Genomic DNA, 24361 nt, shown 5'->3' with positions numbered 1-24361 from the left:
TTCATAATGGGGCAGTACCTACATTAATACCATGTCCATAGAATAGAATACTATGCAACCAGTAAAGATTTAGGCATGAATTCATTCAGAGAGAGATTTTTAAGTGGAAAAAGCATAGGTTACTCAAGGGAGTTAAGATTATTTATTGTAGTTGATGAAATCATAGAGTTTTTAAATAAATGGTTTAGCTTAAAAGTGTTTTTTCAGTCTCTAATCTTTAATGATAATGTATTGCTTTTTAATTAAATTTGGGGGGAAGGAGCATGTATTCTTTTTTTTTTTTTTTTTTGAGATGGAGTCTCGCTGTGTTGCCCAGGCTGGAGTGCAGTGGCCGGATCTCAGCTCACTGCAAGCTCTGCCTCCCGGGTTCACACCATTCTCCTGCCTCAGCCTCCCGAGTAGCTGGGACTACAGGCGCCCGCCACCTCGCCCGGCTAGTTTTTTTGTGTGTGTTTTTTAATAGAGACGGGGTTTCACCGTGTTAGCCAGGATGGTCTCGATCTCTTGACCTTGTGATCCGCCCGTCTCAGCCTCCCAAAGTGCTGGGATTACAGGCTTGAGCCACCGTGCCTGGCCAGGAGCATGTGTTCTATAGTCATTTAGTTTTGAGCCTTTGCTTCATGGCCTTGGCATGGCATTGGTCTCAGGGCCTCAGTTCTTTCATCCACAACATGTAACAATACCTATACTTCCTACCTTGTGCAAAAATTATTGAATATCCATTCTGGACTTCAGATAAAAAAAATTGGTAGATCTGTGTTAAGTCCAGGGGGATGGTCAGCACAAACCAATCATTGCTGGACTGAGTGCTAGCCATGTGTCGGGGCACCGTGAGGATACAAACAGAGGCAGCATTTAGCTCAGGAGTGAGGTGGGGTAGAGAGCAAGCAAGGATTCCAGGAGAAAAAGGCTGAGCTTAAGAGTAAGGTGGAGCAAAGAAGAGGGATTGGCCATTCTCCAGGCAGAGGATGCCGCAGGAGTGGGCACCTTAGGCTGGGTGGAGAATTGAAGAGAATTTGGCATTGTAGCATGCCAAGTCCAGTGTAGGCTGTGGCTGTTTTGGAAGTGCAGGGAATAGTGCTTCTACTAGCCATTTAGAGAATTCAGACACCTGCTGGCTTTGGAGAAGATTAAGTTTTGAATGCCCTAGGGACCATGACCGCTGGTAGTTGGCTGCGTGAGCCTTAAGCTCAGTGCCTGACTCGTGCGTTTGGAAGTCAGGCTTGCCGGGTGAGTGAATATTCTCCCAGCTGAGCCGATAGACCATAAGGCTGATAGACGTGAAATGTAGCTGGAAGAAATAAGGTAGGAATTTTGATTACTTGGTAATCAAAGGGTACTAGGTACACCTTCTTTAAGACTTAACAAACCAATGCTCAGTTTTCTTTTGCTCCATGTGTGCCTGGGCAGGCTGTAAGAGATGTGTGTCTCTGCTTAGTCAGCTTTTTGAAATCAGCTTTCATGGAATTTTAACTTCCTGGCTTCCAAGCAAACTTGCAAAATGTAGAATGCTGGCGAGCATGGCTCACTGTTGTTCTTGGAGCTATTTGTTTTTTAAATTGAGTTAAAAAGATTAAGCGTGAGTGCCAAGAGAAAACAACTGGCCCCATTCTTCCCCAGCCTCTGTGTGGGTGCGTTTCTGAATTCCTCTTTGTTTCCTCTCTGGCAGTGCATTAAAGGAGTTTGAGCAGGTGCCGGGACACTTGACTGATGAGCTCCACCTGTTCTCCCTTGAGGACCTGGTCAGGATCAAGAAAGGGCTGCTGGCACCCTTACTCAAGGACATTCTGAAAGCTTCCCTTGCACACGTGGCCGGCTGCGAGGTGAGGGTGCACCCGGAGCAGATGTGTTCCCGGTGCACAGGGCATGTGCTGGGTGTTCCACACTTCATTTCACTCTCACAAACCCTGAGGGAAGTGCCAGTGACCTAGTTAGAGATGAGAAAACTGAGGTCAGAGCTGTGAAGTAGCAGCTGAGATCGCCCTGCTGGTAAGTGGCAGAGCCGGGATGCAAGCCTAGACCAAGGGTTCCAGGACTTCATCTGGGTGCCCAGTTCTGCTCAGGGCTCACTCTGCCCTGAAGCACCAAACACAGTCATGTGGAACCAGGATTCAATGAAACGGGAAGCTCTGTGTCTCCAAGGATTGAAGAACTGTAGGGCAGCAATGAGAAATGAAATTAGATCATTGCAGAGTGCATGTTTACAATTAGGCCCTTACTCTGGTACTTTAAAACTGCTTTGATGTGGAATTGGATGAATGTGTATTTTTTTCTTTTCTTTTTTGATTCTGATCCATTCATTGCTGCAAAACACAACATCCTTTTCTTTCTAGAGGCTGGAATCATAGACATTCAAACAGTAATGTTTATAAAGTTCTGTAATAGTGAAAATTCAGCTTCTCCATCAAGAGAAGGTTATAACTTTTTGATGTCTTCTTTTACAGCTGTGTCAAGGAAAGGGCTTTATTTGTGAATTTTGCCAGAATACGACTGTCATCTTCCCATTTCAGACAGCAACATGTAGAAGATGTTCAGGTATCTTAATAACATAAGGTTAATAATAGCTTAACTAATTAAACTAAGTTTAGTAACAAGCACAAAATTAACTTAAGCTGAATAATAGCTTAATAATTTAAGCATAGTTATTTAAAGTACAGTCATGCTGGTGTGTGCTTGTATGTTGGATTGGAGATAATGAAGTTTTGGGCACAGAAGGAGTAGTATTTGGGTGGGGCAGGGATAAAGGATGATGTCTTCTGGTGCAGGGTTTGGATAGAGGAGATGGTCCCTTTGTTGCCTATGCCCACCTCTCTGTCTTGTAATTGGATCAGTCATGCCCAGTGGTGACGTCTCTGACTGCTTTTGCACCACAGAGGCAGAGCTGAGTAGCTGTTGTAGGGACCACATGGCCCACAAGGTCTAAAACATTTGCTATCTGGCTCTTTACAGAAAAGGTTGCCAACCCTTCTACGGTATTAGTGCCTGAGAGAATCCCGTGTTCTGTAAACTCTGTTTCATGGGAGAGATCCTGGTAATGCACTCTACCTTCACCGTTGATAGGGGCACATCCTCCTCTCAGGCCACTCCAGTGTTGTCTCCCCAACCCTTTAGGCAGTGTTGCAGGACTGGCTTCCCAGCAAGGAGACTCTGGGGCAGAGATTTGCCAGAAAAAGTTTCATGTTCCTCAACTTAATACCTGTGGCAGTGTGCAGGCAGCAAGACTGGGAGAAGAAGTTGAACAGTGGTGGGGTTGCAGTGGAGCCCTCAGCTCATCTCACGGGGAGCTCTGGAGTTTGGTGGCCTTTCAGCATTGTTCCAAACTGGGTACAAATTGGGGCCAGCCTTCTCACTACATAGTGATCAGTCACTGAATGCAGGCTGGTGCCAGGCACGGGGCATGAGCTTGGACAAAGCAGCTTTCTCGATGTAGGGCCATTTCTAGAGAAACAATGTGGCTTGCCAACAGTTATCAGCCACCAGCTCTCTCGGCAATTGGGAAAACGCCTGCCTCGGTGCTTGGGCAGATCCAGGGGGCACTGCGGCGTCCATTACGTCAGGCTCTCTGAGCCTCCTGTTCATGACCGGTTGGAAGAGTCCAACAGGTCTGCTGAAACGGGGCCTGCTGAAATGTGAGTTTCAGCCTGGCTGGTTTCTTTTTAGAGACTCTGGGTTCTGGATTCAGACCCCCTCCCTCCCTAGGATGGAGACGAATATCTGCAGAAATGTGAGAAAACAAGATAGCCTGTTTGCTGACGGCTGTCTTCCTTGCTTGCAGCGTGCAGGGCTTGCTTTCACAAACAGTGCTTCCAGTCCTCCGAGTGCCCCCGGTGTGCGAGGATCACAGCTAGGAGAAAACTTCTGGAAAGCGTGGCCTCTGCAGCAACATGATGCCCCTGAGTATTGTGAAAAAGACTGTTCAACCTGCCTTATGATAACATCGATTTGTGTCCATTATTGGTGACATTGTTTTAGATATCTGGTATTGTATATTAAGGAAAAAGATGGTCTATATTCTCTTTATTGCATATACTTAATGTTTCAAAAGAATGCAGATTCTGTGATTAAGCACGGGGTTGATAGTAGTGGTTTTGTTTACAAATGTTCTGTTTTGGCTGCTATTGGTTTTTTAAAGAGGTTTTTTATACTTTTGTATTTGAATAGTGATGTTTAACTGATGTTGAGCCAGTGTGTGTGTGTGTGTGTGTGTACATATGTGAATTGTAACTGACAAGATGAATTACTCAATTTCTCTCCCTCTAATGCTTGTTTGATGAAACTGCTTTTCTTTCAGTGAACAAGAATATGACCCCAAATCTGTTTGTCCTGGCTTTTATTTCTTCAAGAAACAGACTTCCACTTAAATGCCATTTTGTGATTGTGTCAATCATACACATTTTATTTACTCCAGAGTTTGAATAGAGAGTACACATTTCTTCTGCAGCTTTATTTCATGATGAGTTTGAGTTGCTTAGCAGGGCGTGTAGATCCAGTTGAAGTGCAGTTTGAAGCAGCTGCCTCTAGATGGCATTCTTTCAGGTGGCACAAATCAAACCTGTATTTGTCGTCTGTGTTCCACACGCTGTAATGTCAAGGGAGGCAGGAGTAGAACTCCATCCCTGCCCTTGAGGATCTTGCTTTATAGATGTAAAACTGAACATACGGTATTTGCAGATTTAAACAAATTGGGGGAAATAATGAACAGTGTAATTCTAGTAATAACATTAAAATCATAGACATTGACTAATCAGGTTAAATGAATCACAAAACCTTTATGAATTTCTTTTTCCTAGTAGTTCTTATATGTTTTCCTGAAACATGTGAGCCTATTCTTTTTTCTTCTTTCTACTTTCTATATACTTTCTCCTACTTGAGAAAGGAGCCTTGAGGCTGGGTCCCTTCATGGTATATCTTTAGACTGAATGGTTTTCAGCCTAGGGCTTGGATGTTATATTCCCTGGGATTCGCATGCCCTAACTAAACCTACCTTGATTTTCTCAGACAGCACAGGCAGGCAATAAAGCATCACAGATTGTCCCCTAACTCCATCCAGCCGTGTGTATGTGTGTGTGTTATTCAATGGGATAGTATTGAGCACATGAAAGAAATGAATGACTTCTGTCAGTCTCTTTTCATTCAGTCTTCTCATTCTGTCAGTGTTTTCTCATCTGTGATGCCTCTGCCAGAACTATGCTCACATTCATCATTTAAGCCAGATCTTTTTTTAACTATTATAGAAGGTAGGCACGGCCGGGCACGGTGGCTTAAGCCTGTAATCCCAGCACTTTGGGAGGCCGAGACAGGTGGATCACAAGGTCAGGAGATCAAGACCATCCTGGCTAACACGGTGAAACTCCGTCTTTACTAATAATACAAAAAAATTAGCCGGGCGTGGTAGCGGGCGCCTGTAGTCCCAGCTACCCAGGAGGCTGAGGCAGGAGAATGGCGGGAACCTGGGAGGCGGAGCTTGCAGTGAGCCGAGATCACGCCACTGCGCTCCAGCCTGGGTGACAGAGCAAAGACTCCGTCTCACAAAAAAAAAAAAAAAAAAGAAGGTAGGCACATAGAATAAATAAAACCAGATTTCAAACAATGTTTCATTCTTGCCCATTGCTCATGTTCCCTGTTAGGAATCAAGGGTAAGAGGAGTGTGGTATGTTCACATTCCTTTCTGAGGTAAATGTCTGTATCTCCATTTACAGGCATGGAAACGGAGGCCTAGAGAAGAGAAATAACTTGCCTACGTTCCCACAGGAAGTGCATGATGGCGCTGGGGCTGGCATTCAAGTCCATCTGCCTCCAAAGCCCAGGCTCAGCCCCTGCTGCTTTTGTGGCGTCTTTTCGAGACAAAGGAGTAAAACAACCTTAACTGGTACGTGTTGCTCGAACCTGCGGAACTGGCATTGGGCGGAGCTTTTCTCACCTCAGTGTTGATGTAAGGCAGCTGCTGTGGCCCGAGCCTCGCTTGAAGGGCTCCGTGCTCGGGGTTTGTGTGTTTGTAAGGCGCTGTGAGCCTGTGTGTGTGACGTATCTTTGGTATGAAGGAAGAGTGCACAGCAGTCGCTAGGAAGTGATGCTTTTGATTTTTTATTTTGAGGAAGAATGAGGTCATTTAAATAACTGCAATGTGGGATTTGTCTGAGACTTTGTTCCTCTCCCGTGTGGTCACAGAGGCTTCTTCCCAGGAAGACACTTGTTATGGAAGTGATCTTCAGCCCACATGGAGCACCCCGTAGGGAAGTGATGAGTCGTGGCATAGATAGCTGTTTAGTGGGTCTTCCTGATCGTGAGGGTTTTCTGTTCCATTCTTCCTTGGCTGCCTGAAAGAAGACAAATGCTTGGTCAGACCATTACCCGCTGTGAGGCATCCGTTGCAGTGCTGTGAAGGTCAGTGATTCACTTTCTGCCTCTACATGCTTCACATGGGCAATTCCAGTCGTGTGTCATTTACAGTCATGATTCTCAGCTGCAGAGAGGAAGTTACACCATCTCGAGGCAGAGGCTATAGGACGCGGAGGGGCAAGCCATCCCAAACACGTCTGCTGTGTCGACCTGGGTGAGAATTCTTGGCCACAACTTCAGATTAGATCCCAAATATGCCACTTTCTACCTACCTATGGTGACTCTGGGTGCTCTAGTTTGGTTGGTTTGACTCCTGCAAACCTCATGCTGAAATTTGGTCCCCAGTGTTGAAGGTGGGTCTAATAAGAGGTGTTTGGGTCATGTGCGGGCGGATCCCTCATGAATAGCTTGGTGGTGTCTTTGTGGTAATGAGTGAGTTCTCACTCTGAGTTCCTGTGAGAGCTGGTTGTTATAAAGAGCTTGGCACCTCCCTGCCCTCTCTTTGCCTCCTCTCTTTCCTTACGGTCTCTGCACACACAGGCTCATCTTCCCCTCTCCCGTGAGTGGAGGCAGCCACAAGTCCTCTCCAGAAGCAGATATTGGTGCCATGCTTGTACAGCCTGCAGAACCATGAGCCAAATTAACCTCTTTTCTTTATACATCACCCAGCCTCGGGTATTCCTTTACAGCAACGCAAATAGACTCAGACACCGGAGAAGCCATTTCAACTCTCTAAGCCTCTGTAAAATGAGGGATATGACTCTGCAGTTGAGATGAGGATTAGAAATGAAAATGAAGCACCCACTAAAAGGCCTGGTACAAGCAAGGGCAAATGGTAATAATGAGGTCTAGACAGATTACAAACTGAGTCATACCCCCTATTTTCTGTATCTCAGGGTCAGTTACTCCCTGGGTCTCAGTTTATACTCTGTAATACAAGGATGAGAACAATAGGCACTGCTGTGGGTTGAATTGTGTCCTGTGAAAGAATACGTTAAAGGCCTAACTCCAGATGTCTGTGCTGTGTCCTGTTGGGAACTAGGGTCTTTGCAGATGTAGTTAAGTTAGGATAAGGACATAGTGCATTAGGATGAGTTTGGATCTAGTGACTGGTGTCCTTATAAGAAAAGGGAAATTGAGAGAAGAGAGAAGATGGAGGGAAGAACAAAAGCAGAGGTTGGGGTGATGCATTTATAAGCCAAGGAGCACCAAGGATTGCTGGTGGCCACCAGAAGCCGGAGATAGGCAAGGGGCAGATTCTTCCTCAGAGCCTTCAAAAAAAAAAAAAAAAAAAACCAACGTGACTGACCCCTTGATTTCAAACTTGTGGCACTGAGAATTATGAGAGAATAAATTCCTGGGGTTTTTTTTTTGAGGTGGAGTCTTGCTCTGTCACCCAGTCTGGAGTGCAGTGGTACGATCTCGGCTCACTGCAACCTTCACCACCTGGGTTCAAGTGATTCTCCTGTCTCAGCCTCCTGGGCAGCTGGAATTGCAGGCACACGCCACCACACCTGAATAATTTTTGTATTTTTAGTAGAGAGGGGTTTTCACCATGTTGGACAGGCTGGTCTCAAACTCCTGACCTCCGGTGATCTGCCTGCCTCGGCTTCTGAAAGTGCTGGGATTACAGGCCTGAGCCACTGCACCTGGCTCTGTTGTTTTAAACCACCCAGAGTGTGGTCATTTGTCTGAGACTTCAGAATTCAAACTGCTGGAAGGAGCATGGTAGACGTGTCGGGAAGGGGTTTGACACTGAGGTTCTGCCCCCAGGTCTGAGCCTGCATGGCTGGCTTAGCCACCGTCAGACGCCACCTGCAGGAAGCCTTCCTGAGCTGATCCCCAAAGGAGGGCGAAGTGTGTCATTTGTCAACCTCCTTTAGAAGTGTGCTTCCTTAAAACAAGCATTTAAGGATCTCTGTCTTTAAATAATTTCTCAACTGGTATGGGAAGGAAAACCGTAGTTCCCCTTTTTCACTTCACTAGAAACTAAAACAATACTTTTATGAGTAATGCTGAGGTAGCAGGCTGCAGGCACAATTGGGAAGCTTCAGCACAAACATGAGAAAATGAGACCCTCTGCATCCTTGCACGTCTGGGCAGCTCTCCAAGCCAAGAGGACTAAGGATTGAAGAGCTTAACCACATAGGTTAAGCAAATTGTGTGTTTTTCCTTGCACTTTTTGTTTTGTTTTTTTGAGACAGGGTCTCGCTCTGTCTCCCTGGCTGGAGTGCAGTTGGCGTGATCTTGGCTCACTGCAACCTCTGCCACCCAGTTCAAACGATTTTCCAGCCTCAGCTTCCCTAGTAGCTGGGACCACAGGCATGTGGCACCACGCCTAGATAATTTTTTTCTGTGTTTGGTAGAGATGGAGTTTCGCCATGTTGGCCAGGCTGGTCTCAATCTCCTGACCTCAAGTGATCTGCCCGCCTCGGCCTCCCAAAGTACTTGGATTACAGGCATGAGCCACTGCGCCCAGCCCTTCCTTGCACATTTTCTGGTCTCTACCTGTGCTTCCTGCCTTCTGTCTCCCCAGAGCTGCCCCCTCTTTTCTTGTCTTGCCATGTTTCTGACTCCATGTCCTTGTTCTTGCATCCCTTGCCTGGGATCAGGACTGCCCCTTCATCCTGAGAAAGAGGCCCTGCTCTGGCCTTCCTCGGGCTACGTACATCCCCACTGGTGAGGAGACAAAGGGCAAGGGCACCCAAAGCCCCCAGCCCTCCTGTTAGATCACGTGCCTGGAGCCCCAGACAGAATCCCCTGCCCTGTCCTCTCAAATCCACTTTTAGGGCTGCTCAGGTCTTTCTCCTGGTCCAGCCTCCAGAAAGTGAACTGCGCTGCTAAGACCAAGAGGCAGCTGCTTGTGGGACAGAGCCAAAGTGGGAAGAGAGAGGGGCAGGGGTTGGCCCAATGCTCGCTATACCCGAGCCACCATGCTCCAGAGCAGAGCACTGAGGAGTCAAAAATTCCAAAATTCAAACCTGCTTTCTCGGGTCCTGATGAAGGCGTATTCACCATGGCAGGAGGATAAAACATATTTCAGATTTTAAATACTTGGATACATGGCACGTGGACCTGTATTTGTACTCTTGCATAGGCTCTGCAGATGGGAGTGGTGGGCCCTTCCCCTTTCCATCTCCCTCCCGATCTTGCTCATTCTTCACGGTACTGCTCATGCACACACACGCTGCCTTCTCCTTAAACTCTGATATCTGCATTTACCTCATTATTCCACTGGGAACAGCTCTCAGAACTTTTGGCAGCCTTTGATCCTTTCTATCTGCCCTTGAAAGTCTCTTGGAGACTGTGAGAGAGACTTGATTCTCCCTTTGCTCCTGCAGCCCCTGAAGGTCCACGTTCCTGAGGGTCCTACCCAGCTCCCTGTGATTGTTTGAAATAGAACTACTCAGGAGTGTGGCTCCTGCATTGGACTTCGCACAAGCAAGAATAAACCTTTGTTGTGTTCAGTTCCTGAGATTCTGTGGGGCTGGCTCCTGCAGTGTGACCTAACCTACTCTGGCTAATATAAGATGTCCTGATGCCTGTTGTCCAGGGGATGAGTACTGAGGGAACAGGCTTGTCACTGTCCTAGTCTGTTTGGGCTGCTACAATAAAATACCTTACACTAGGTGGATAATAAACAACAGAAACTTACTGCTCACAGTTCTGGAAGCCAGGAAGTCCAAGATCAAGACAACAGCAGATGTGATGTCTATTGAGGGACCACTTCCTGGTTCATAGGTGGCACCATCTCACTGTAACCTTAAATGGTAGAAAGGAGAGGGAGCAGGCTGGACGTGGTGGTTCACGCTTGTAATCCAGCACTTTGGGAGGCTGAGGCAGGTGGATCACGAGGTCAGGAGATTGAGACCATCCTGGTCAACATGGTGAAACCCCGTCTCTACTAAAAATACAAAAATTAGCTAGGCATGGTGGTGTGTGCCTGTAGTCCTAGCTACTCAGGGGGCTGAGGCAGAAAAATCCTTTGAACTGGGGAGTTGGAGGTTGCGGGGAGTTGGAGGTCACGGTGAGCCGAGATCACGCCACTGCATTCCAGCCTGGCAACAGAGTAAGACTTGGTTCCTGCCCCCTTACCTCCCCCCAGAAAAAGAGAGAAGGAGAGAGAGAGAGAACTTCCTGGGGTCTATTTTTATAAGGGCATTAATTCCCTTTATGAGGGTCCCACCATCATGAACTAATCGCCACCTAAAGCCCTGCCTCCTAATAGTATCACAGTTGGGGGTTAGGTCTTCAACACATGACTTTTGAGGAGTTATAAATATTCAGTCCATAATGCTCATGCAGACATAAAAAACTATTCTATTCCTCTGAGTTATCCATATTATCTAGTATTCCTTACATTAAAAAATAAAGGAATATGCAGAGAGACAAAAATTCTTTAACCTCACATTCCTTTCCAGTCCTACCTCTATGATCTTTTTCACAGCAACATTTTTGAAAGAACAGCTTTTAATGTTTGCCATCGCTTCCACACCTCTTTCTTCCTTTACCTACAGCAATAGCATTTCCATCTCAACCATTCTTCCCAAACTGTCAAGGTCACCAACAATATCTAAATGCAGTAGTCACTGTATTGTCTTCATCTACCTCTCTACCACAGTTGCTTGCATTCTTCTTAACAAAAGAGAAGAATATTTTATAATAAAATATAGCTAAAAAGCTAGACTATAATGAATTTTATCATATTGTAGTGGTGATTATCTCTGTATAGTGGGATTAGAATAATATTCAAAGATTTTCTTTGTAAATGTTACCCTATAGACTAGATATCATTTTAAATAAATAATAAATCAGATGATACTAATGATAAATTATGGATGATAGATCAGTACTATACAATTTTTAAGAGTGATGGTTGCATTTCTGCTGTTCACGGCCACAGTGGAGAAATCAGATGAGCTGTTGGGGACCACCTGAAACTTCATCTTCATAGAGTCTGATGATGGAGGTGCTGGCTGGTACCCAAAGCTCCTGGTTTTCCTGGTTACTTAGTAAATTACTGAAGATCATGTGAACAAAAAGGAACAGGGCCAACTGTCAGATGGACTAAATGGATGGATGCAACCATTCACCTTCCTCCTGGAAGCTTTGGAACCCTGGAAACATCGTGACATTTGTGATTTGTCTCCTTCCTCTGCAGACAGTGGTCTCTTTTCTTGGTCTCCTTTGTGGATTTTCCTCTTCTTTCTCAGTCCATCTCTAAATAAAGACAGAGATTCCAGGGCTCAGTTTTACCATCTCTTTTCTTCTCTTGGGATGGTCTTACCTAGTGAAATAGCTTTGAATGACTTCTAAATTTGTAGTTTCAGCCTAGAGGCATGTACTCAGCAGCCCACTGATAGCTGTGTTTATATTAATATTTCTTTACAGGCTTTTCCATCTCAGAAAATGTCACCACCATAGACCCAGTCGCTTAAGAAAACACCTAGGAGTCATCCTATCCCTTTCCCTCACTCCCCAGATCCAGTCCATCAATAACTTCTGTCAGTTCTACCTACAAAACATGTCTTAGTTGACGGCTCACCACAGCCACTGACATTATTACAGTCCAAGCCACCATCTTTCTCCTGAACTTCTGTTAGGTTGAACTACATAGCATTGCTGCTATTTTATAATTGTTGAGCTACCAAATGGCAATTTCATGTGTGGTTCAGCCTAATTAAAAGCCTCCTATCTCCTCTTTCCACACTTGCCCCACTATAGTCCATTCTCCACAGAACACCAGAATGTTTATAAAGCGTAAATCAGATCATCTATCTCCCGGATTAAACCCTCTGAAGACTTAATTTAAAATTAAGTTGACTGGGTGCTGGCTCATGCCTGTAATCCCAGCACTTTGGGAGGCCGATGCAGGAGGATCACTTGAGCCCAGGAGTTTGCGACCAACCTGTGCAACATAGCAAGACCCTATCTCTAAAACAAAAAGTTAGCTGGGCACAAAGGTGTGTGCCAGTGGTCCCAGTTACCCAGGAGGCTGAGGTGGGAGGATTGATTGAGCCCAGGAGTTTGAGGCTGTAGTGAGGCATGATGCCGCCACTGCATTCCAGCCTGGGTGACAGAGTGAGACCCCATCTCAAAAAAAAAAGTCCAAATTCTTTACCCAAGCAGATTTCCTATTGGGCTTGACCTGCACCACTTCCCAAGCTGTTCCTCTCTTCCCTCCACCAGGAACCTCTTTAAAAATTCCTCTTGCCCTTTCTGTGATTTTACCTCAGTACACCCCAAAGTCTTCCCCCACTTTCCCATGGGGTACAGTGAGTCTAAGTGATCCAGAATTTAGAGCCAGAAGCACCTGGATCCTTTCACTTCTAGTCCTGTGATTTGTGAAAAGTTGCTCCAATTTCTTTTTTTTGTTGTTGAGACGGAGTCTCGCTCTGTTGCCCAGGCTGGAGTGCAGTGGCCGGATCTCAGCTTACTGCAACCTCCACCTCCCGGGTTTACGCCATTCTCCTGCCTCAGCCTCCCGAGTAGCTGGGACTACAGGCGCCACCACCTTGCCTGGCTAGTTTTTTTTTTTTTTGTATTTTTTTAGTAGAGACGGGTTTCACTGTGTTAGCCAGGATGGTCTCGATCTCCTGACCTCGTGATCCGCCCGTCTCGGCCTCCCAAAGTGCTGGGATTACAGGCTTGAGCCACCGCGCCCGGCCTCTGCTCCAGTTTCTTAAGACTCAGGTTTCCTATTTGTAAAATGCTGATAATCTGTCTCACAGGGTTGTTGTACAGATTAAATGATGTAAGTTATGAAAAGTGTGTTTAGCACCTTGTCTATCACTTTGTGTATAAAATTCAGTGTTTTTTTTACCCCTGGCCTCGAAACATCCTTCCCTACCCTTAGTCCATCCCCTTTCCTTTCTAAATCATAACTTCTCTATAACCTCTTGATTCAGCCCTGGTATAATTCACACATCTGAATCATTATCCCTCCTTCCTGCTTGTCTGACCCTCTGAGTCTTCCATAAAAATAGCATCAACTTTCCTAAGGGACCCTTCCCATTCAGTCACTTGAGTGACATGGGGAGGAAAGAGTGATGGTTTTGGCCCACGGGCATCATGAGAATGTAGAGTGGTCCGTTAACAGTCAGGAAACCTACACGGAAAGGGTGGCTTAGACATTCAAGTGGAGTGACTTTGGACAGATCGTTTCATCTCTGCGTCTTGGCTCCTGTATCTGGAAAGTGGTGCTAACACCTACCTTGCAGGGTGATTTTGTGCATCTAACAAGATAATGGCAGTGGAAGTGCTATAATGTAAAGCACACGGAGATGTAGCTTAGAACAGTTACTCTCTTCTGGTGCTAGTGTTCATGAAAACCTCATGCCGGTGGTTTCCACCTTCAGAGCACATGTCAGTTGCCATTAGATTTCCTCAGTGTCACCTCCCTGCCAACCGTCTTTCACTGTCAGAGTCCAGATTGGCCACATTTCGGCTGAGCTTCCTGGGGCTCCGTCTTTGGATGAGAGAAATGGTATGGGAGTGGCACAGCCCTAGTAGGGGTGTCAGATTTGGCACATAAAAATTCAGGCACCCAGTTAAACTGAACTTGAGATATACGAGTAAGTTTTTACATATACAAGTACGTTTTTACTGTATATATGTCCTGTGCAATATTTATGTTTCTCCAACCCTGAACTCTGTAGAAAGCTGTGTGGACACTTTTCCTGCACTATGGCCATTCACGGTGGCCTGTGAGCTAACGTGACATTCTGACCATGTCCTGACCAGTCCCAGAGCATGTGCCACCCTCTTGGCGAGTCATTTTACCCAGGGAGCTGCTGTTGGTGGCCGTGGCCGACTGAGGATGCTGGTATATGTGCATCTGCACAAAGCTCTCCCGGTACTGGAAGACTGACCACAATTTTCAGGTCTCCGTCACCCACCTTCTGCGTCTTTACCTATTGGGTGATCTCATGTATCCAGCAATTCTGAGTTGAAGACAGTTTAAAAATCTATCACTGAGCATCAGCCTTCCTCCAGAAGCACAGGTGTGAACCTGATCCAGTACATACTTTCGAGACCCTTGCAGCCTCCACAGTTGACAGTTTTAAACAGTCAGAATCGCCTTCTGATTCCAGCTCCTCCTCAGGCTCTCACTTGGTTCTAAAGCATGACCTATAAAAATGCTCGAGTAAGCACATCTTCATCACCATGAGGGCAGGAGAGCGGGTCAGGCTGCATACCACAAATGCCATCGGGCCCTTCCATTCCCTTGCAGAGTAGTCCTAGGACCCCCTGGAGAAGTCTCCGGAAGATGCATGCTAGCAAACACTCTCCATATACATACACATTACAAACACAAACACAAACACATGCAGAATTTATTGCCTTTTTCTGACCAAACCTGATTCCAGTTAGGTTAACTTCCTCTATTAACTACCTCCTCTCCTCCCCAACCTGAAGCTGTGACATGTTGTCTCTGCTGTAGCGTCCAGATGGCCAAAGCGTGGGGCAGGGCTGACCCTGATGGCCCCTGCGTCTAGCCCCTGCAGCCATCTGGGTCCATGTAGGTCCATGTGGGATCTCAGTAGCTGCCCAATTCCAGTTCCCCACAGAGGAGGAAAAAAGGCAGAAAAGGGAAGTGGGGTTAAGATGCTGCAGTCAGTTACGGAATCTCCATTGACGTTCTGGCTGCCCAAGTTTTGTTGCTGATGTGTCCTCTCTCATCCTTTCTGTTCTTGTAAGTTTATGTCTTTAAAGTAATTCCTTGATTGTTGCTTTTGAGCAGTCTTTCTACCGTTGCTTTAGAGGGACTTGAGCAGTATGCAAAAGTAAACGTATGTTCAGGCTGCCATTTTTACAGGAAACTCAAGCTCACAGTCTTTTTATTTTATAATTATGGTGAAGCTTACACTCTTAACTGTTGTACTATGCCTCACCTCTATGTTTCACTGTCTCAGACGCCCTTTTTTTTTTTCTTTTTTTGAGATGAAGTCTTGCTCTGTCGCCCAGGCTGGAGTGCAGTGGTACGAGCTCAGCTCACTGCAAGCTCCGCCTCCCGGGTTCACGCCGTTCTCCTGCCTCAGCCTCCTGAGTAGCTGGGATTACAGGCACCCGCCACCACGTCCGGCTAATTTTTTGTATTTTTAGTAGAGACGGGGTTTCACCGTGTTAGCCAGGATGGTCTCGATCTCCTGACCTCATGATCCGCCCACCTCAGCCTTCCAAAGTGCTGGGATTACAGGCGTGAGCTACTGCACCCTGCCCAGAAGCACTTTTAACAGGGGACTACTACGTTTGTGCCTTTAGAAAGTTAACTGTGGTGATGGCATGGAAGATGGAGTAGAATTGTGGTAGGGAAGCTGTTCTGAGGCTAGTATTGACAAAACTCTGTTACAAGAAGGAACACTGGACTCTCACCTTCCTGGGAGTATCACTCAGTGCTGGGGGATTGAAGTTCTAAAGCTGGATTAAAAATTACTTACTAGAAAGCTCTGAAGCAGCAGCCCCATGGGAGATAAACATATGGAGAATTAATAAGTCCAGCAAAGCAAGACTGTTCCTCACTTTGGAATAGATTGCTGTTTTAACACTTGAACAACAGAAAAAGTAGTTGACTTGCATTTGTTGAATTAAAAAAAATTGTCTTCAGATATTATTTTCACACTCATGGTGGCATTGTACATGCAATGGGGACCAAGAGCCCCCAAGGGGACCACAGGCTCTTGTCTGCCTCTCTCCACAGCACAGCCTCCTTTTTTGTTGTTTCTTTTTCCTTCTCTCTCTCTTTTTTTTTTTTTCCTGCAAGCTTTTGGTTTAATTGTGGTAAGTCAAATATGCAGATGATGAGATAGTAGTGTAATAACAAGAAAGGAAGTAGATAGCTGCGGGGAGGATAAAATGGTTTTGTGCCTACATAAATCGTGGCTATTTAGAAAATATTCCTCAGTTCTTTCTCCTCTTAGTCTTGATTCCAAACATAACTGCAGATTTTTCTCTCATATTTTTACTTTACAATATTGTTGGGGAGTGAAGGAAATGATTATTTTCCCCTGCCTAGCATCTAAATTCCCTTCCTACTTTTGGGAAATTTCAATCTGGTGATTCTTGCTGGGAGCTAAGGCCACATCCTGCCATAAATGCAAAAATTTCCAGTCTTCTCCCTTCTCTGACCTTTTTTTCAGCCAGGGCACTGGCAGGCGACCCAGGTACCATGGATTGGATGCATCCCGGCAGTTCTGAAATCAGGGTCTTGTGATACAGGGAGGCGGGGCTGGGGAGCACCCATTCCAGGGGCATAGCCGTGGTGTGATGGTGACTGAGGTTCTGGTGACCAAAGGCTTCTCATTTCGGATTATTTCCAAGCATGGTTCTTTAACCTTCCTTGCTATTCTGGAAGCTCCTGATGTCCTTTCTACAAATCTCTGTTCTGCTGAAAGCAGCTGGAGCAGGTGACTCTTGCTTTCAACTGTGAAGTCTGACCGATTTTTTTAAAAAGGGGGGAATTTTCCAGGAGCCTGGTCCCAGTCCACAGCCACCAGGGTAACATGCCTAGTGACAGAGCTGTGTGCATGCACATCCAAGTACACGCACATCCAAGTACACACACATCCAAGTGCACACACATCCAAGTACACGCACACAGCCTCGTTTACTTAGGCTTTCTTTGCTGTCTAGGTTAGGTTTGGGGGCTTAAGCGTGTTTGACTCCCGGTGAGAAGGGCCAGGCCGCACTTGCTGCTCCGTTTCACAGCCTGGGGGAGTGGATAGAGTGTGAAGAAGGAAGTGGGGAGGAGGAAGCCCATGGCAGAGAGAGGCATGACTTCCACCCTTGCCTTGTCCCAGCCCAGGCAGTGTTGACCTCGGAGGGCCTCTCATCCGGTTTAACCTCATGTCTGGTCTGGTGAGGACAAAACACATCTTTTTTGAATAGAAGTGAGTTTGCGTTGGACATCTTTTCACTGTTTCTAGCTGCTACAATTAGCAGACAATCCTAAAGCTGCCGAGGTGCTTCTGCTGAATTTTTGGTTGGTATTTGAAAGCATAAACCCAGAAGGACTGTGTCATTAAAATTAAGAAGAAAACATAAGGGGAAGTCTTTCCTCATTATTCACCTGGAAAACTCCTATTCACCCTTCATTGCTGTCCTCTGTGAACTTAGCCTCATTCTCCAACTTCTCTCAGTATTAGTTACTCTTTCTGCTTTATTGTTTCTATACCTTGTATATGTTTATACTATGACACATTTTTTACTGATTATTAGTCTGGCTCACCTATTATACCCTAAGGTTTTTGAGGGTATCTTGAGTATCTCTGAATGTTTTACCCACAATGCTCCTGACAGCAAATATGTGGGGATTTTCCACACCAATGACCAATTCTCCTTCTCTCAGGACACCAACTGGTTGTCCTACAGTTTAATTCAATTCTGGCACTAACTACCCGGAGTTAGTGTTGGACTGTACACATTTAATCACTCAGCCCCCAAAGACTCTCCTTACTTCAGGTGCCGGACCCAAGTATTGTGTGCCCAGGCTACTCACATTACTGTCTAATTTGGCTACAAAGTTGGAGGTTCTCACAAACCTCCCCTGTTTAAGGTTCAATAATTTGCTAGGATGACTCAGAGCTCAGAAAAGTACCTATATTTACCCATTTATTATAAAAGATACAACTCAGGAGCAGCCAAATGGAAGAGATGCAGAGGGCGGACTATGGTGGAGGGCGCAGAGCTTCCACACTCTCTCTGGGTGCAGCCCCCTCCCAGTGTCCTGACGTGTCCACCAACCTGAAAGCTCTGCAAACCCCGTGGGATTGCTATGTTCTACCCACACTGATTTTTCTATTTTCAGAAGGCGTTAAACTCCTAGCTCAGAAGACGCTGTTTACTGTTCCTTCCCAGGGCTTCCCATCTTCAAATGTTGGGCTTCATCCCAACCTTTGAAGCAGACCTCAGCTCAGCTCCCCTACCCTCCCCATCGACTCAGTGGGTCTTCTTCCTACATGTCTCCAAGTCAACACGGTTATGTTTTCATTGTAGCATGTAACAGAAGTTATAGTTCTCTTGTCTGCTCCCTTCTGACAACTGCTGCCCTCAGTAGCCTCTAAACTGAGGGTACACACATTTCATTCGTTTTAGCCTCCTCTGGCACACACCAGCTACTCCATATACTTTATTGAAGGAGTGAATCATTGATTAAGGTACAAATAAGTGGGAAAATCAGGATGAAGATAAAATAAGAGGAGAAAATATGCCATGAATTCAGAGGAAATGTCAGAATACAAAATGCAAGTACAAGATGCTTTACCTTCACTAAGGGAACATAAGTTTGGCCTTGAACTTTCTCACAGCTCATGTACAGAGCAGTACTCTCAGTTATGTGATTCAGGCCCCTGAGATAAAGATCAGACCTTTTACAATCAGGAGAGATGCAATTATTCCTAGAAATCGCCCCTGAGAGATATTTCTCTTGGGGGTCAGGTAGAGCCTCGGGACATCCTAAATCAATATATTAGAGCTTCAGTGAAATTTCTGCTTTATTGTAGCTGCTTTCTGCTGAAAGCATCTTCCCATGTAAGCCCCTTGAAGAAGGACCATATTTATTTGTTGTTATTTATTTTAATTTTTCCCTAAATGGAAAAGTAATGTATTACTATTTCTGATTATAAAAGTTATTCGTGTTCACTCTAAAAATTCCAAACCTTTGAAAATGTATGAGTTTTGTTAGCTATTCTCCTACACCTATTAAAAGGGGGATTATTCAGCAAATTCTGTTATGTGAACTACTTTTTTCTCCCAGTAATGTTTTTGGATATCTTTTCATGCCAGTTCGTATAGATCTCCATAGTTGTTTTAATGCCTGTATCGTATTCTATTCTGTGGTTCTACCATAATTCATATGACCAATCTAATTTTTGTCCAAATATTTTGCTGTTATAAATATCCTAATATTTTTTGCTATTATAAAGGTATAATATTATACCTATAGCTTTATTCACGGGTCTAACTATTTCCTTAGGATGTGTTTTTCTTTCTTTTTTTTCTTCATTTTTTTGAGACAGAGTCTCGCTCTGTCACACAGGCTGAAGTACGGTGGCACAATCTTGATGCACTGCAACCTCCGCCTCCCGGGTTCAAGTGACTCTCTGCCTCAGCCTTACAGATAGCTGGGACCACAGGCGCCCACCACCACACTCAGCTAATTTTTGTTGTATTTTTAGTAGTGGTGGGGCTTTGCCATGTTGGTCAGGCTGGTCTCAAACTCCTGGCCTCAAGTGATCTACCCACCTTGGCCCCTCAAAGTTCTGGGATTACAGGAGTGAACTATCATGCCTGGCCTCTTTTCTTTCTTTATCCCTTCTTTACTTGTTATACTTCTTTCTAGCTACTCCTTTGGCACCAGTTTGAAAATTTTTCCTAAAATTAATTCTAGGAGAAGGAACTGCTAGGTCAAAATGTGAGTATAATTAACATTTTAATAAATATTTCCAAATTACCTTCCCTAATGATGAATCAGTTCATACACTTACTGGTTGTAACTGAGAATTTTCATTTTTCAGCAGTCTCCCAAACACCACGCTTTTTTTTTTTTTCATTTTGCTTTTTACAGCTTTGTTGAGGTATAATTGACATATACTAAACCACACATATTTAGCGTCATTCTTTTAAACCTTTGCCTGGTTGATGACAAATGATATGTTATTGATGTAATTCACATTTCTTTATTTACAAATGAGATTTAGCATCTTAGCGTATGTTCATAGAACATTATTTTGAGTGTTGCCTGTTCTGTGGCCCATTTTTCACTTAATTTTTAGTCTTTTTCTTAAAGATTTATGATTGAAACTCAGATTTGGATTTGCCATTAAAATCAAGTTAAAGTTAAAATCTCAATTTGTCCCCCAGTGACTTGGCTGACATCTGTGCCAGTGCCTGCCTTATCTGATGCTGTGACATCACTAACCACCAGATAAGTAAGGGTGTAAAAAAGGAAAATGACATCAGTTGCATAGAAGGCTACTCTTGGTCACTGGTTTATGGTGCACAGGTCTATGCAAACCAACCCCCAAAGGCCAAGGGAACTGAGAGGCTGAAGAAAGAGGCTGAGAAATCTAGTTTCTCAGAAGCATTTAATAGGGACTTATGAACAGAAGCAATGTCTTGGGCAGCCGTGAGATAGTGAATCCTCATGCCTGCCCTCCAAAAACTATCATTTATATAGCAGTCTTTTAAGGTAGAGACACATGCAGCTGATCGTGTCTCAGACTTTCTTGCCAGGACTAATGACCACTGGGGAGGTTAGATGAGCATCTTTATGAGGAATTATCTACGCCGCAGGCATTGTTTAAAGACCTTGCTGAAGAACACCTTAGTCTGCAGGAGTCAAATATCTGCCATCATGGCAGTTCCACTTCAAGATGGCATCACTCTTGTCATGCAACAGGCTGTTTTCCTAGAGTCAGTCAGGGTTCTATCAGAGAAACAGACCTAGTAGGACACACACATACACGTTCATTTGTTTGTTTGTTTGTTTCTTGACTGATTGCAAGGAATTGGCTTACATGCGTGTGGGATTGACTAGCCAAATCTGAAATCTTTAGGACAGGCCATCAGTTCTTCTTCCTCAGGGAAATCTTAATTTTGCTTTTAAAGCCTTTCACTGGCCAGAGCACGTCCACCAGACTATCCAAGATAATCTTCTTTACTTAAAGTCAGTTGATCATGGATGTTAATCACTTCTACAGAATACCTCCACAGAAACACCTACACTAGTATTGGATTAAATAGCAGGGTACTATAACCCAGCCATGATAACACATAAAACTGACCTGCAGAGTTGTCAATCCTCAATCATCTGAGAAAAGATGCATGAGATTCTCAACTAAGGAGGAATCTGGGTAGGAGGGTAGGATCAGGACCAAATGGTATGAAGATGAGAGGGGAAAACAGGTTTTTCATAGCTCTTGTAGAGACAGCAATTAAATCTGCAAACCACTGGGAAAATCTTGAATTTAAGATGTTTTCTGTATCACTCATCTTTCATCCAGGTAGTGAGAAAGTACCAAGCCACTGGAAGGAGTTATACTTTCCTGAAACACAGGTATCTTTTATTTCTTCCTTCCACCTCTTTCTCATCTCTTCCTTCCCCACATTACTTCCTTCTTCTCAAGAATTTAATATCTTACGTGGACGGCTGGTTGATCTTAGAACCAGGGTAGCATCCTAGAAAAAAATAGAAGGAACCCAATGGAGCCAGCTCTGTGAGGACAAATACCATCATCTTCATCAGAATGTTCCATCATCTATCTATGGCTGGCAGTGTTTTTTCTTTTCTTTTTTAAAGTATAATAAGAATTGTAATACGCTTTGTATCAGATTTAAAAATTTTGCATAGCATTTTTATATGCACACTTTATTATATATTTCATACACATTTCACAACAGCTCAGTAAGATTAGATTTCATTATTTCCATTTTACTGTTGAGACAACGGAGGCACAGAGAGATGCCTGCTCAATGTCATCCAGCTAAAAAGTAGAAGAGGAAAAAGAGCACACACGCAGGTGATTTATCCCTTAATTGCCCTCCTTCTACTGTGTTTCGTGTTGGAATATTTATATGCTCTATAATTTACTTTTTAAGGCCTTTAGCTTATTCAAAATAAAGGGTTTAGCTCCTTGGATGAAAAGCCTTTTAGCTATTTTGACAAAATAATTGAATAAGGCCTGGGTCAGTCCATTTTGTGTTGCTATAGAGGAATACCTAAGGCTGGGTAATTTATAAAGAGAGGTTTATTTAGCTCATGGTTCTGCAGGCTGTACAAGAAGCATGGAGCCAGCATCTGCTTCTGGTGAGGCCTCAGGAAGCTTTCTTCGTGGTGGAAGGTGAAGGGGGAGCAGGCACGTCATGTAGTGAGAGAGGGAGCAAGAAAGATCCATGATCTTTGAAATAACCAGCTCTCCCATGAACTAATGGAGTGAGAACTCACTCATTACTACAGGGATGGCACTAAGGTAATCATGAGGGATCCACCCCTGTGACCCAGCCACCTCCCATTAGGCCCCACTTTCAACACTGAGGATCATATTTCATCATGGGATTTGGAAGGGCCACACAAACAAATCATATCCCCTGTCTATACACCATAATTTTATTGCATGCACAGGACACATTCTTCTGCTGAGCTGGTATTCTAGGAAACCAGCGTGTTAATCAGATAATTGCTTGCATTGTTGAAAATTGACTAGAAGGAATGGAATGATATTACATGATATATCCATGGAGTTATAGAATCTTATGCAATTTTTTCTATTAGGGATATTTGTGTCTAAAATAGAGAACTGGTTATTTAGAAGCAAGGTTCTCCTCCCATAAATGGACCTAGGGTCCCACTGACAATAAAATTGGGTTTTTAGCGGTGCAAATTAGTTGCAGTCCTGCCTTCCACACTGAACATGGAAATAATTGAGAGACACATGAATAAGACAGATATTACTGATGGAACACATTGCTGAGAAGGCTTAATCAATCTTCAGCCTTGAATTAAACAGACCCTCTGAGTTCCAGTCTCCTGCCAGCCTCCATCTGATGGCAGAGCCTGCCCAGTAACCTTTGGCGTATGGGAGAGGGAAGCAGGCAGGCTGACATCAGAGAGAAAGCCCAGGTGGCTCACTGCAGCCATCGAGTTCCTTCTCCCAAACTCACCCCAGTGACAAGTCGTTCTTCCTCCCAGGTCAGCCCCTACACATGAGTGTGGTTGTACCAGTGGTGACAATACTGGAATACTTCCATGCTGCTGAGAAACAGCATCCTGTGTCGCCTCCAGCCCCTCCTTCCGACTCGTAGACCTCCCAGCAACAGCACCTGGCAGGAGCACCAAAGACCCCCTCCAGGTGGCATCTTTTCTGATTGGTGGTGACCATGCTTCACTGGTTGTTAAATGTCCTGACTGTCATATCCTAGGTGTGGAGAAAGGGGCCAGGAACATCCCCCGCCGCCTCTTTTCTATCAGGGAATCATGATTCCCTGCTTGGTATGAAAACCTGAGGTGTAGGAAAGTGTTTCCCCCAAATAATGTTACTTTCCAGCTCTCCTTTTCCAAAATTCAATGATCAACCATTAAAAGCCTTTATTTGTGTAGCAGTGGCTCATTATAGAAATGATCGTACATTATAGAAATATTGTTTAGTTACAGCATTTAGTAATCAAACTGCTATCTCTGAAAGCAATTCTAAACCCTTTAGAGACCTGGAGGAGACACCCAGTCTTTTTTTTTTTTTTTTTTTTTTTTTCCGAGACGGAGTCTCGCTCTGTCGCCCAGGCTGGAGTGCAGTGGCCGGATCTCAGCTCACTGCAAGTTCCGCCTCCCGGGTTTACGCCATTCTCCTGCCTCAGCCTCTCGAGTAGCTGGGACTACAGGCGCCCGCCACCTTGCCCGGCTAGTTTTTTGGTATTTTTTAGTAGAGACGGGGTTTCACCGTATTAGCCAGGATAGTCTCGATCTCCTGACCTCGTGATCTGCCCGTCTCAGCCTCCCAAAGTGCTGGGATTACAGGCTTGAGCCACCGTGCCCGGCGAGACACCCAGTCTTAAGAGTTGTGTGTTATCTAGGCCAGGCACAGTGGCTCATGCCTGTAATCTTAATACTTAGGGAGGTTGAGGCAGATGGATCACCTAAGGTCAGGAGTTCGAGACCAGCCTGGCCAACATGGCAAAACCCCATCTCTACTAAAAATACAAAAATTAGCAGGGTGTGGTGGTGCATGCCTGTAATCCCAGCTACTTGGGAGGCTGAGGCAGGAGAATTGCTTGAACCCGGGAGGCGGAGGTTGCAGTGAGCCGAAATTGCACCACTGCACTCCAGCCTGCACAATGGGAGCAAGACTCCATCTCAAAAAAAAAAAAAAAAAAAAAAAAAAAAGAAGAGTTGTGTGTTATCTCCTGGAAGTGAAAGTTCTGGGGAGAATTTCCATAGTTGCTCTTTCTCCTGTCCATTAGTTGGGTTGATTCTCCTTATCTCAATCAGAATCCTTCCTGAACCTGCCCCAAGATATGGGATGAACCATCA

At 44.9% G+C, this 24361-nt stretch overlaps 1 protein-coding gene across 6 annotated transcripts in view; it reads left to right on the top strand.

Annotated features, from left to right (window-relative positions):
• RUBCNL (rubicon like autophagy enhancer) overlaps positions 1 to 23432 on the top strand; it is a 64297-nt gene extending 40865 nt beyond the window's left edge. For 5 of the 6 annotated variants that reach the window (XM_007960351.3, XM_073013990.1, XM_037986707.2 and 2 more), the window contains 3 exons: positions 1670 to 1823; positions 2445 to 2535; positions 3776 to 3894. In XM_007960351.3, the coding sequence (XP_007958542.1) occupies positions 1670 to 1823; positions 2445 to 2535; positions 3776 to 3888 (358 nt within the window). In that variant the 3' untranslated portion in view covers positions 3889 to 3894. Of the gene's footprint in view, positions 1 to 1669; positions 1824 to 2444; positions 2536 to 3775; positions 5870 to 6168; positions 6554 to 23026 lie in introns of those variants that run through there. The other variant, XR_012092174.1, reaches the window with a different exon arrangement.
• Positions 23433 to 24361: the final 929 nt, after the last annotated feature.

Source organism: Chlorocebus sabaeus, chromosome 3 (assembly GCF_047675955.1).
Source record: "Chlorocebus sabaeus isolate Y175 chromosome 3, mChlSab1.0.hap1, whole genome shotgun sequence".
Lineage (NCBI taxonomy): Eukaryota > Metazoa > Chordata > Mammalia > Primates > Cercopithecidae > Chlorocebus > Chlorocebus sabaeus.
This window is presented reverse-complemented; position numbering and strand designations above follow the sequence as displayed.